Raw genomic sequence first — 13,208 nt, 5'->3', positions numbered from 1 at the left:
GAACAGTCTGATGTATAAAACGTGTTCGAGGAAATGTAAGACACGTTATTTGGTCTTAACTGTGCCAAAGTGCAGTGCCACGCCTCTTCACACAGCATGAAAAAATGAAACGTCGTGACCTGATACTGAACAGGTGTTAATACAAACAGTACCCAAGACTGGTGTGGTTTCTTGAGCTGATTACGTGCATTTTGTCACTGTCTGCTAGAGAAAACGAAACAGGCCTGTCTAATATGGAAGCAATTGTAGCACACACCAAATAAATGAGACTGTTTTCGCAGGAACGGTCACTTTTTTTTTTTTTAACACAACAGAATATAATTCACAAAGTACCAGTATCAAATGCCTATTAGGGTTACTACAAGCAAAAAACTTTATGTTCAGAAATAGTTTCACATTTCATTCAAATGCTCCAGCTTCTCAAGCTCGAGATCGAAAAGTAGCAGTACGTAATTTTTTTTATAAATTTGGAATAGTCATATTCTTCCATAATTTGTGTGATGTCCCCATTTCTTCTCCTTCCTCATTCTAACACACGATCTTGTCATCACTAATTCTGCACAGTGTCAAAACTTATTCTCCTATTAACTTCACTAACCCTGCCACAATCAACAGCTTAGTTATATCGCATTTATTCTCTGGTTAGGTTATTACGTGTCCATACAATGCGTTTTCCGTGCTATTCCCGAAATAGAACTTAGGTGACTGTTACCAAGTCTCTTCAACTGGCCGTTACTAGTGTAGCGGTCTGGCCCAAAATTTTCTATCAAAATTTAATTTTCTTGGATACACCAAGAAGATAATACATAATCTTTCTTACCCGTTATTCCTGTTAGTTGTTTATTTCCACTCTGGTAGTCTGAATCCATGGACTTCACTGGTAATTATAACAACGCTGATCATTCCCAAACCCAGTCAGCCACCTAAACAAACAGCAATTGGCATTCACCCGTTCGGCTTTATTCCACTCACCTCGTACAGCCCCATCCCCTTCTGTCTGCAGGAAAGTTTCTTTCTAGATGCGACAGGGATTCCCGTGGCAGAGACATGACGTACACTATGCACGTATTGAAAAATCAACTTATGATTCTTTATAAATTATAGAGTGCAGCAATCAGTCTCCTTTTTTGCAGGTTTTATTTGGCAAATCCAGTGCCTAGCCATTATCAATGCACTATTTTCTACTCTCTATTCATGTCAGTTCCCTGTTGTTCTGGAGTCAGTCACAGTCCTTTGAACCAAAGAACTATGACTGGCTCCTAAACAACAGGGAACTGACATGAATCGAGATTAGAAAATAGGGCACTGATAATGGCTAGGCACTAGCCGAAATTTGGAGGGAGGGAAGGAGGAAGGGGGGGGGGGGGGGGGAGGGGGCAACTGCTTGCTGCGCTCTATAATTTATAAATCATATCACAGTTGCTGAGTGCACCAACTTTCCTAATGGAAGGTAACCTGATGAACTTATGATTCATTCAGAAAGAAACTTAGAATATGTTCAAAAACTGACAGGGATTTGTTTCAAAATCACATGAATAATCGATAGACCAACATGCTCTGGATACTAGGCACTTTGTGAAACTAGGTTTTTTTCTCCCAAGAAAATAAATTTGACCCCCCCCCCCCCCCCCCCCCCAATTGAATCTTCCGCCCAAGTCAGACACCCCAGTTTGCCCCCAGTGAATCTGACAGCTTGCGTGTGCCAGTAAAATTTTTCCGGGTGGCGCCTTGCTTCTACTGCTAATAAAGCAAACAACATCCACACTTCTGCAACCAGAAGTGGGAGAAGGTCCAACACATGCGCGACTCAACGCCCATGTGTATGAGCCCGTTCGCAACTCCTCAAACGAATCTAATTTCAACAGTTGTGACATCACGCTCATCAGAGGCAGCTTGTTGTTACGAAGCATTGCACAGTCTTCCTAAATCCTTTGACACATTTTGCTGTTGATAGATGCTCGTATGAGCACTGCGTTTTGTTGCTGTACATGGCGCATTTCCATTGCAACTTAAGTTTGATTTTCCTTTTTTTCTCTCGTTCATGTTTTATTGCTGCAATATTATTCTGCAGTAGGGGGATACAGTAATATCCTTTGTTAGAGTATTGTTTTTTACCAGTCGAAATTACAAAAATTTAATTTAAAAAATCCCGGGTTTTTCCTGGTTTTCTCACGAATGAAAAAATTCCTGGGTTATTCCCAGATCTCCTGGGTCGTATACACCCTGTTTTATTACTTATATGCAAACTGACCGTACTCCTGGAGTCAATGCAACCAAGATACGAAATCAGGCTTTGCCCTTAATCTCATATACAGATTTCACATCAGAGAATGCTTTGTCATGTCATTCATACACATTATAAAAATTTGTTGTGTGTGTGTGTGTGTGTGTGTGTGTTCCACATCTCCTCATAAACCAATGGGCTGATTTCAACCAAACTTCATACACATATCCCTTGCGGTCAGGCAACAATCACTATGGTGGTAAGAACTCCTGCTTATCAAAGGTTTGGGAGTGGAGATGAAAGAGAAGCATAATGTGATGCCTTGAACTCCCAGAATTTATTCACAGAATATTTGTGAATGAGAGCACTTACCAACTTGCGACGAACTTCACATGTAATTTCAAACCTTTACAAATTTTTTCCTTGTGGACAAACCCTACAAAATGATGGAGGGGGAAAAACGTTTATAGCTTACTTCCTTTCCGCTATTCAATCAGTAGAAGTACCACATAAGGTATGATGTTATAAATTATTACTTCTTTACTATTAACTTTTTTCACAACACATTTTGCAGACAGTATACAATATAGCACTGAATGTAACTGCAAAATTATATCGTCGTACAACACGCCATTCAGAGGATATGCCATCAAACACTGAGATGTGTGAAAACTGCCACATCATGTGTGACTTTTAAATTTATTACTTTGTGGCTACAAACCCCAGTTGCCACATATTTGGCACACAGTTTCCACGTATGCCACTGAATGTATCTGGAAAAAAAATATCGTTGTACGACACAATTCAGGAGATATGGCATCATAAACATTAAGCAGAAGCCAAATGCTGCATGGTACAGATGTGGATGCTCAGCTATAAATAAATACCTGAGCAATGCTGGATTTCTCTGCCACTCTTCAATAAACAAAGTAATACATTTAACTCTGAAATTTGTTTGCCCTTTTCCAGTATATTCAACTTTTCGGGCCTTGAGTACAGACCTGCTACTCCTACAACTGATCACAGCCAATTAATTACCTTTTATGGATCATAACATAATTCATGCACATGCCTACCTCAACATCAAAGAATGCACTGCACAAAACACCCCCATCGAACAGACGGATTAATATCAACAATATCTCATAAAATTTTTGAGTGACTTTGAATTTAACCCAAATCATTCACACACCATCTGGAAACAAAAAACAGTGCACAACAATTGCTAAATCCTTGCCAGAGAAACTCTTCCACAACCAAAATTCCACTTCCAAGCCCAGTTTAAATGTTACCGGAGGAATATGCTGTGGAAGACTATGCAACAGAGGATCATTTGATTATTTTCTGCAGCAATGAAGCACATAAACTTGCTTTAATGGTGCAAAAATACTGTACAATGTCTCAAGACAAAGCAAAATGTCACACATCCTGGTGAGATCATGTATAAGATATTTTAAAGAGACTTACTGGTGAAAGAGAGAAAATATGACAACTAACCTCTTTTTTCATCTTTCAACCTCTGGACCATTGCTAGAAGTTCTTCGTGTTCACACTCCAAGAGGGCATCTCTCTCTATCTGGGCATTTAATTTGAGTTCAGTCTCTCCCTTTGACATGCTCATTGCCCTGCATGAAAACAAATCTGGTCAGAACAACAACACTGATATTGAAAGACAGACATATATATAGAAAACTAGGAGATTGTAAACATAACGTGTTTTAAAAGTAGGAGACAAAAAATCAGAAATTTTATTTGTAGGTGTACACATAACACACAAAACAAGAAACATTATTTTGTGAAAAAATGATTCAATGACTATTAGCTATGAGGGGTGTTCAATAAGTAATGAATCAATTTTTTTCTCATTTAGTTTCACCTGAAAAATGTGTAATTTGTTGTGGGACATCGTGAAATATTACAGCTTCAGCCTCTATAGTTTCATAAAGTTCAGATAGGTGGCAGTAACAGAGGTGCGTTTCAAACAGAACTTTCTCAGAGTTTCTTCTGGTGGTAAACCAGAACATCACAGGTATTCAAAGGTGCTTGCAGAATGCCTACAGACTTGGCAGTGAACAAAAGCATAGTGAGTCATTGGGCAAGGCAACTGTTGTCATCGCAACAAGGTCGTGCAAAACTGTTTGATCTTCTGTGTCCCGGCCAGCCGCACACGTCCGAGACTCCTGCAATGTTGGGACATGCGGATGCTCTCATCTGAAGTGATCAACAGATCACGATAAAACATCTCGCTGCTCAACCAGACATTGTCATTGGTAGAGCTGAACACTCTTCCACCAGTTGGGGTACTCAAAGGTGTGTGCGCCCATTGAGTTTCTTGCTGCCTAGCGGAAGACCATACAGAGCACTGAAGAACCGTCTGTATGGAATTGCTTGTATATTATGAGGCTGATCATAACAATTTTTTGTCAAGCATCATCATAGGCGATGAAACATGGGTTCATCACTTTGAACTGGAAACAAAACAGCGGTCTGTGGAGTGGCACCACACCATCTCTCCTCTGAAGAAATAGTTCAAAGTCACACCCCAACCAGTAAAGTCATGACGACTGTCTTGTGGAAATCTGTAGGGGTTATTCCGTTTGATGTCCCTCACAGTGCAATGATCAACTCTGGTGTGCGTTGTACTACTCTCAGAAAATGACAGGACAACTTCCAAGTTTCATTTCTTTGCCCAAATGATGATTGCCCACTACGGGAAGCAGAGCGTAGATGATTGGAAGGTGGTTGATGCAGCAAGATGTTGGCTTGTCGTCAACCAGTAGAGTGATACCATACTGGCATACAGTCTCCCCAGTAAAGCGGCATAAGGCCATCGCACTGATTAAAGATTATGTGGAAAAATAGGCTTTACAGCCAAAAGCATGGGGAATAATATGTTGCATTGGCATCATGCATAAAACAAACCTGCTTAAAAAAAGGTGTTGCATTACTTACTGAATGACCCTTGTATATGTCTGTTACACCAAACAAATCATCTGCAGCTACCCATCAGTTCCCCAACATTGTGTTAAACTATCAGCCTCTACCGTATTTACTCGAATCTAAGCCGCACTTTTTTTCCGGTTTTTGTAATCCTGTAATCCAAAAAACTGCCTGCGGCTTAGAATCGAGTGCAAAGTAAGTGGAAGTTCTGAAAAATGTTGGTAGGTGCCACCACAACTAACTTGTGCCGTCGAATATATGTAGCGCTACACAGGCATGCTTTGCAAGCACAAAGATAAATACTGGCGCCAAAACCTCTGCGTCAGTAAATAAATTAAAAAAAGTGGAAGACGAGCTTTTTTCTCCGCCCCGAGTTTCGACCACTGCATTTTCATACATTATCCAACGAAGTAAATACAAATTCCGTATTGTTCATCTTCGAATGTAACAGCATTTCAATGGGCTACGAATATCCGACTGGCAAGACTGGGATGTTTGTCAATATGGCCAACTCTACATTCTGAATTTTTTCCTACCTGTGAGAAGAGATGGTTGCTAATAGGAACTTTTATGAATTGTGAATCACATGCAGTATTCTCTTCACCATAAGATTAATACGAATATTAACATTTTGCCATGTATTCTTTCGTGTTTGCTGCTATGTCATTTAAATCCTGTCTGCCTAATAAACTACGAAACTAGTGCAAGACAACAGCAAACGCGGAAGAATATACATACCATGTCATGTTTATATTTGTATTATTCCTATGCCTAATAGTGATACAGTCAGAAATGAAGCACGGCACTTGACTAGATTTTTAAATCTAAGATGACTCTAATTTCTGTGCAGAATATAATGTACTAAAGAGGCGTCTGCAAAGATTTTCAAACGGAGAAAAATTTTCGCTAAACTCTCGTTCAGAACATCATCTGTCTTACGCAGTCTATTACTTGGTTCTTGTTGATCATTATCAAAGAAAGCAGCAGTGTAACTAACAACAAATAGCAGTCTCTTGCTATTGTTTCGCTAAGGTGACAATTTTCTTTCTCTCTCTCTCTCTCTCTCTCTCTCTCTCTCTCTCTCTCTCTCTCTCTCTCTTGCGGCGGTAGCGCGCACAAAAATGCAAGCCATGCCGCGAGCGGCGATAGGCCGTAAACACTCATTATCAGAATGCGACAAACAATGCAGGACACAGTACAGTAATGCATTTTCAGCTTAGAGTGACATAAACACCTATAACAAAGAGAACGGCACTTATCAGATCAAAGAAAAATAAGCAATCAATTCAAACCAGACGAAGCATGTGAAAAAGGAAGGGTACCTGTATAATTGCGGACGGAGCGCCTGACGCTTAGCAATGGCTACCTGGTAAAGCTTAACTGCTAAGCTTACGACTCGAACCAAACTACTGTAGCTGTATCGTCATTCATTCGACCTAAATTGTGTCTCATATTACAATGGACCAACTTTGTTTCGATTTGGAGGTGCGGCCTAAAACTTTTCTCTCCCCTTGAATTTCGAGTCTCAAATTTCAGGTGCAGCTTAGATTCGAGAAAATTTTTTTTTCTTCAATTTCAAGTCTCATTTTTCAGGTGTGGCTTAGATTCGAGTAAATACGGTAATCGCAAAGCAGCAACGGAGTATTATAAATCTTCTGCTTTCATAGTGCATCGCACGTTCTAGTATTTATAGGAAGTGGAAGCATCACACTAATACCTCAGAACACCATCTCTAATCATAATGGGCTCAATTCAACAACGAAGAGCACAACAAGTTTCTTCAGGTACACTACAGCTACCTGGAGCCACTTATTGGTGAATAGATTCCCCACAGCTACCATATTATGGGGATAAAAAACGCTACATTTCAGATGATATTAAAAATAGACCCAGACATTTTGTACGGATTAAGACTGGGTGATTTATCAGGTCAGGGTGCCAGACAGGTCATAAAACCAGGAAAGTGTGCCTGTGAACACAGCTGCTGTCATCTTGGAAGATGGGAGAGTTCACAGAATATTTTTGGACACTGTGAATGCTGACATAAATATCCCGGATCATGCTCATAGTATACTGAATGACTGATCTAAAGGCATGGGTAGTGAAAACACACCCAAAACATCACAGACCCACTTTTGGCCTGAACCACACCCTCTGTATGCTGTGTGTCAAACACTTTGTAGGGCTATTGGTGCACTCTTTAACTTGAATCATTTTAAAAGAAGCAAAGTCGTGATTTCTCGGAACATGCTACATGCCTGCAGTCAAACAGTTTCTATGTTGTCTGGCCTACTGAAGATGAGTAGCTTTGTGTACTGCCATCATCAACAGCTTTCTGTAAAGTACTTGACTCCAAATGTTCATTGCATGTTCACAATACTTGCTGAGAAAGGGACCGAGATGGACCTGCAAACACTGAGAGCTGCAATTCCAGCCATTTAGGATCACTTTACAACCACTGTTCTTATTACAAATAATGAGGTTATGAAGTTGAACTTTCAGTGGTGTGGTGACAACGTTTAGTATTTATCTTAACTACAATGACAAATCCTTCTTACTCAGTAGTTTTGTGCAAAACCCTCACAGTCGTTTTGTGCAAAAACCTCATGGACCTGGAAAAATTTTACCATCACCTAAACACATTAAATTGGATCTAATGAATCAGTCTGTGAAAGCCTTAAGGTGGAGAATATTTCAAGTATCTCTGTGAGTACTTCTTCCTCTATCAGAAACGAAATTTAAAGAATTTTCGTTCATCCATCTTCAAATGGATTTTGGGACAACAGCTGATGAACATACACGAAGCAACAAATAATACCGCCACTTGTTTGACTTTATTTTTTATTTAATTGTGACTATATACAGTCAACATAACATCAGCATCACTTATCCAACAATGTAATATCATAATGAGAATTGTACTCACATGAAACAAATCGCGTTAGCTAATGGTATATTGAACCACATGAAATTGCATCAGTTTGTGTTACCAACAAAAACTTAAACCCAAAAAAGAACCATAATTACAGATGTATTTACTGTTGAAAACCAAGTAGCTGAAACAATAGGTGTACTGTTCGGTAACAGCAGTAAATCACATTTATTGAATAAGGTACAACTGATTAACAAAACATACATAGTTCAGTTAGACAAATTGAATCATACAGTGGAACCATCTAAATAGGGTAGTAATGAGGTCCACTGTTACTATGGAATAACATCTGTGATTATGGTTCTTTTATGGTTTTATGATTCTGCTGGTAGCAAGAACAGATATATTTCTTATAGCATAATACACTGTCCTGTCACACTAATATCACTACCTGTTGAAAAACTGAATACCCATTTCTTGCAGCGCGGAATGCTGTGGAAAATGCAGAAAGAGAGTCAGTGAGGATCCTAAAGGTATTGACAGGGATATAGAGCCATCTCGACTTCAGTGCCATGGTCAGTCGCGCTAGGTTTCTCGAGTGAGGATCCATGGTGCAAACAGCTCGATTAAGGTGGTCCCACAGAATCTCGATTGGGTTTAAATCCAGGGAGAATGGTGCCCTGAGGAGTATCGTAAACTCATCCTGGTGCTCCTCAAATCATGAACATACACTACGAGCTTTCTGGCACACTGCACTGCACTGTCCTGCTGGTAAATGCCGCCATGCTGCATGTAGGAGTGGACATGGCCCCAAGGATAGATACATAACTGTGTTGACCTACTGTGCCTTCCAGAATGATATCCATGGAAAACATGAAAACATTCCCCAGACTGTAATGCACCCTTCTCCAGCCTGAACCCTTCCGATGATTGTTGCAGGGTGTTTGCATTCAGACATTTCTCATCGTACAAGCCAACTGTCAACTTTCATCTGAAAAGGCCACCTATCATCACTCAGTGGACGTCCAGTTGCAGTATTGTTGCACAAATTCCAGCCTTTGTTGCCAATGAACAGCAGTCAGCATGGATGTGTGAACCCGGTGCTTGCTGCAGAGGGCCATATGCACCAATGTACGCTGAATGGTTATTGAGGAGACACTGTTGACAGCCCCTCGATTCATCTGGGCAATCAGTTGCTCAACAATTGTGCTTCTCTTTGCCAGTAAACATCTCTAGTCTCTGTTCCTGCTGTCATCTATGGCACGAGTAAACCACAGTTGCCTCATCGTTGGTGTTGGATAGCGCCATTTTGTTGCACTCTGTACACATTAACCAAGGTGGTAAACAAACAGTTTACATACGTAGCCATTTCGGAAATGCTTCCACCCTTGGCCCGAAAGCCAATGATCATACCCTTTTGGGCTTCAGATAAATCTGTCCATTTCCTAATTACGGCAATAACTGCATTGTTTCCTGTGTTCCACCAACATGCTTTATAGAGTGCTGCCACCTTTCTTCTGTGTGTGGTTATGTTACATTGATGTCGAACACAGGCACTGGTCATATTAATGTGACTGGACCTTGTATTAGGCAACCAACATAAGTTTGCTTCAAATTAGTTACTATTAATCTTATGATGCTGCATATATCCTGTTGTTGGGTCATGGACTTTATACGTTATTCTACATATAGGATTCCTTGTTACTACACTATTTTGATGTTTCTACTATGTGACAGAATTTGTCTAACTGAACTACACACGTTTTAATAAATGTTTATGACTTACTCAATATATGTGAGTAGCTGCTGCTCTTACCCAGCAATAGACCTATCATTTTAGCCATTTGGTTTTCAGCAGTAAATACATTAGTACATAAGCTTCTGTTATAGTTTTGGATTTCATTGGCAACATGCACTGGTATAATTTAATTTGGTGCAACATACCACTAGCTAACATAATTTTTCATTGACGGAACTGGAGCTTTCATACCATAATATTAACACAAGGTGGTGTTAGCTAATTAGAATTAAAATGAATGAAAATTAGAATTTGCTAATAACACCCTCCACAATATAATGGTATGGAAGTTCCAGTCCATTAATCATGTATTATTTTAGCTCCTTGTGCCTCATCCATCGAGTCGTTTATCAACAATGTAGGAAAAAACAGACTTATTTACATAAATACATGTCAAGTTGCAGACAGGCACAATTAAAAGACACCTACTTACAGCTTTCAACCACAGCCTTCATCAGTAAAAGAGGACACACATCATTCACACACACAAGCAAGCAAGCACACTTTACGCACACACAACTGCCAACTCCAGCATCTCAGGCCAACATGTGAGAAGCTGGAGTTGGTGGTCGTGTGCGCGCGATGTACACTTGCCGATGTGTGTCAATGGTGAGGGTCCACTTTTATTGATGAAGACTGCAACCGAAAGCTTTATGTAAGTGTCTTTAATTGTGCCCATCTGCAACTTAACATGTCCTCTTTATGGCAGATAGCAATCTGTCTTTTCCTGCATTGTTGAGTTTCTATTGAGTAGTTTTTGTCATGTAACTTTTTTTTCGCATAGGTTCTACTGGTATTATGATGTTGCATTTTTAAGTAAGTGATGCTATGTTGTATCACCTGTATCTAGGGGCCTAATAATGGTGTACATACCACCAAACCTGGTCAAATTAAATAAATAATAAATACAGACACATAGATGACAGTTTTATTGCTTAACAAAAACTGAAATGTCTTCTTTGGCTTGGAAATTTGAAAAAAAGATTATCAACTGAATCGCTTGTTTTAAAAGGTGACAATTCAGTTTGATAAAATATTTAGCAGGAAGAAGGAACATTCGTCAACCTTTTTAACAATTTAATGGCAAATTTCTTTCTGCTGTGTGAAACAATTCATTTGCTGGAATGTTTAAGTCTAATATTACCTAGTTTGAAAAATATTTGTAGCTGCAATGGTGACTTATCACATGGAGTTATCCCTTTTCAGCAATAAATGAGGTGGCAAATACATTATAAGGTAGTCCTTTAAATTACATGAAAAGTAAAAACATATATTTAACGAATGACAGTATTTTGAGTGCAATAAATGTGAGGTAAAGTATATATGTCTGTCTGGAGTTTACTATTACACAGAAAAAGTACATTAAAATGATAAACAAATTACTTACAGTTTCCCAGTGCTTTTGAACCTAAACCAATGTCCAATGGATGTGTTTACTGTTATCTTTATAACTCCAAGTGTTCACGAAAGTCCCCTAAGTTCATACAAAAAATGATTGGTTCTAGTCACTTTTCAGTCAGCATCATCCACTTCTGTTACTGTATAAAAGGATCCATCAGATATTTCTCTTGTTTTTGCTGCACAAACTTTAAAGCAACCAATGCAGCTAGATTCAGTGACACATGACGTATACTGATCTGGACTGAGAACTCAGTCACACATTCATTACTTCCTTTTCATGATGCCCAAGTGACAGTCAGGTGATTGAACATAAGAGTGCCCTCCAATTAGGAAACACAGGTAGACTCCATTAAATTTGCCGCTGTTTATTAATAAAAATAACCTTTCAACACAATCACGATTGTGATTTTGACATTCCGATTGTTTCAACACGATTCCAAGCCTGCCACAACTTTATAAACATGACAGCTTCTTGAATTGTCCCCTATCAGAAATAACTGCAGATTTAAATCTGCTCTACAGAAGCACAAAAGGCAATTATGGCCTCCCATTTTCATTCCAATTGATGCATCTGTATCTCCAGCAACAGAAACTGACAAAATCTGCATTTTCAAACAATGGAAAATTCAGGATGAAATAACGACAATTTTATGAAAAGGGCAGATTGCTATTCACCATATAGTGAAGAGTTGCAAACAGGCACAACAAAAAGACTGCTACACATATGAACTATCGAACAAAACCAACTTCTTCCTCCAACATAGAACCCCCCCCCCACCACACACACACACACACACACACACACACACACGCACACACACACGCACAGGCACGACTACTGTCACTAACCACTGAGGCTGGACAGCGAGCAACTGTGCCTGATGGGAGAAGCTATCTGGATGGCACAGGGAGGAGAAGTTTGGTGCAAGGAGGGGGAAGGATAGCAGGGTAGGTGTAAAGGTGTGAGTAGAGCTGCTTGTCGGAGCATGCAGTGGTGTGATGGGGACAGAGTAAGGTCACTAGGTGCAGTTGGGGTCTCTACGGGGATTTTGGAGGTGGGGTGGGTGGGGGGAAGGAAAGGAGACATGTAAAGGAGGGTAAAAAGGGAGAGATTAATGTGTGAATTGGTGAAATAGAAGGCTGTGTAGTGCTGGAATGGGCAGAAGGAAGGGGATAGGAGGGGGAAAGACAGGGACTAGTGAAGGCTGAGGCCATGAGGTGGTAATGGAATGTAGGATACATTGCAGGAAGAGTTCCCACCAGTGCAATTGAGAAACTTTGGTGTTGGGTGTTATGAAGCACCCAGACTTCATAGGCTGTGAAGCAGTCACTGAAGTGAAGCATTTTCAGCCACTGGGTGATCCAGTTGTCTCTTGGCCACATTTTGTCAGAGACCATTCATGCGGACGGACAGCTTGTTGGTTGTCACGCCCACGTAAAATTCAGCAGAGTGGTTGCAGCTTAGTTTATAGATAATGTGGATGCTTTCACAGGTAGCCAACCTATCATGGGTGGGCGATGTTTGCGACCGGACTGGAGAAGGTGGTGGAAGGATGGTGAATGGGCAAGTCTTGCATTAAGGTCTATTACAAGGGTATGAGCTATAGGCAAGGGGTTGGGAGCATAGAGTGGAGCAGGGATGGTCCGTTGTTTGGTTTGGAGGAGGGGACTAAACAGTGAGGTCATCGATCCCATCAGATTAGGGAAGAATGGTGAAGGAAATTGGACTTGCTCTTTCAAAGGAATCATCCTGGCATTTGCATGAAGCAATTTAGGGAAGTCACAGAATACTTAAATAAGGATGGCCAGACACGGGTTTGAACTGTCATCCTCTCAAATGTGAGTCCAGCTTGCTAACCACTGTGCCACCTCACTTGGTGAACAGGGATGGACATGAATATGGCGCAGGTTCGGTGGGCGACCACTGTGGGAGGGGCAGGACAAATAGTTCGTAGGAAACTCCTCATTTCTGG

General features: G+C 40.3%; 1 protein-coding gene across 4 annotated transcripts in view; it reads right to left on the bottom strand.

Annotated features, from left to right (window-relative positions):
* Nucleotides 1-13,208, bottom strand: part of LOC126162980 (nuclear distribution protein nudE-like 1-A) — a 174,423-nt gene that overhangs the window by 67,262 nt on the left and 93,953 nt on the right. For all 4 annotated transcript variants that reach the window (XM_049919832.1, XM_049919833.1, XM_049919834.1 and 1 more), the window contains exon 5: nt 3,722-3,849. In XM_049919832.1, the coding sequence (XP_049775789.1) occupies nt 3,722-3,849 (128 nt within the window). The remainder of the gene's footprint in view (nt 1-3,721; nt 3,850-13,208) is intronic.

This window comes from Schistocerca cancellata, chromosome 2 (assembly GCF_023864275.1).
Source record: "Schistocerca cancellata isolate TAMUIC-IGC-003103 chromosome 2, iqSchCanc2.1, whole genome shotgun sequence".
In the NCBI taxonomy this organism is placed as follows: Eukaryota; Metazoa; Arthropoda; class Insecta; order Orthoptera; family Acrididae; genus Schistocerca; species Schistocerca cancellata.
This window is presented reverse-complemented; position numbering and strand designations above follow the sequence as displayed.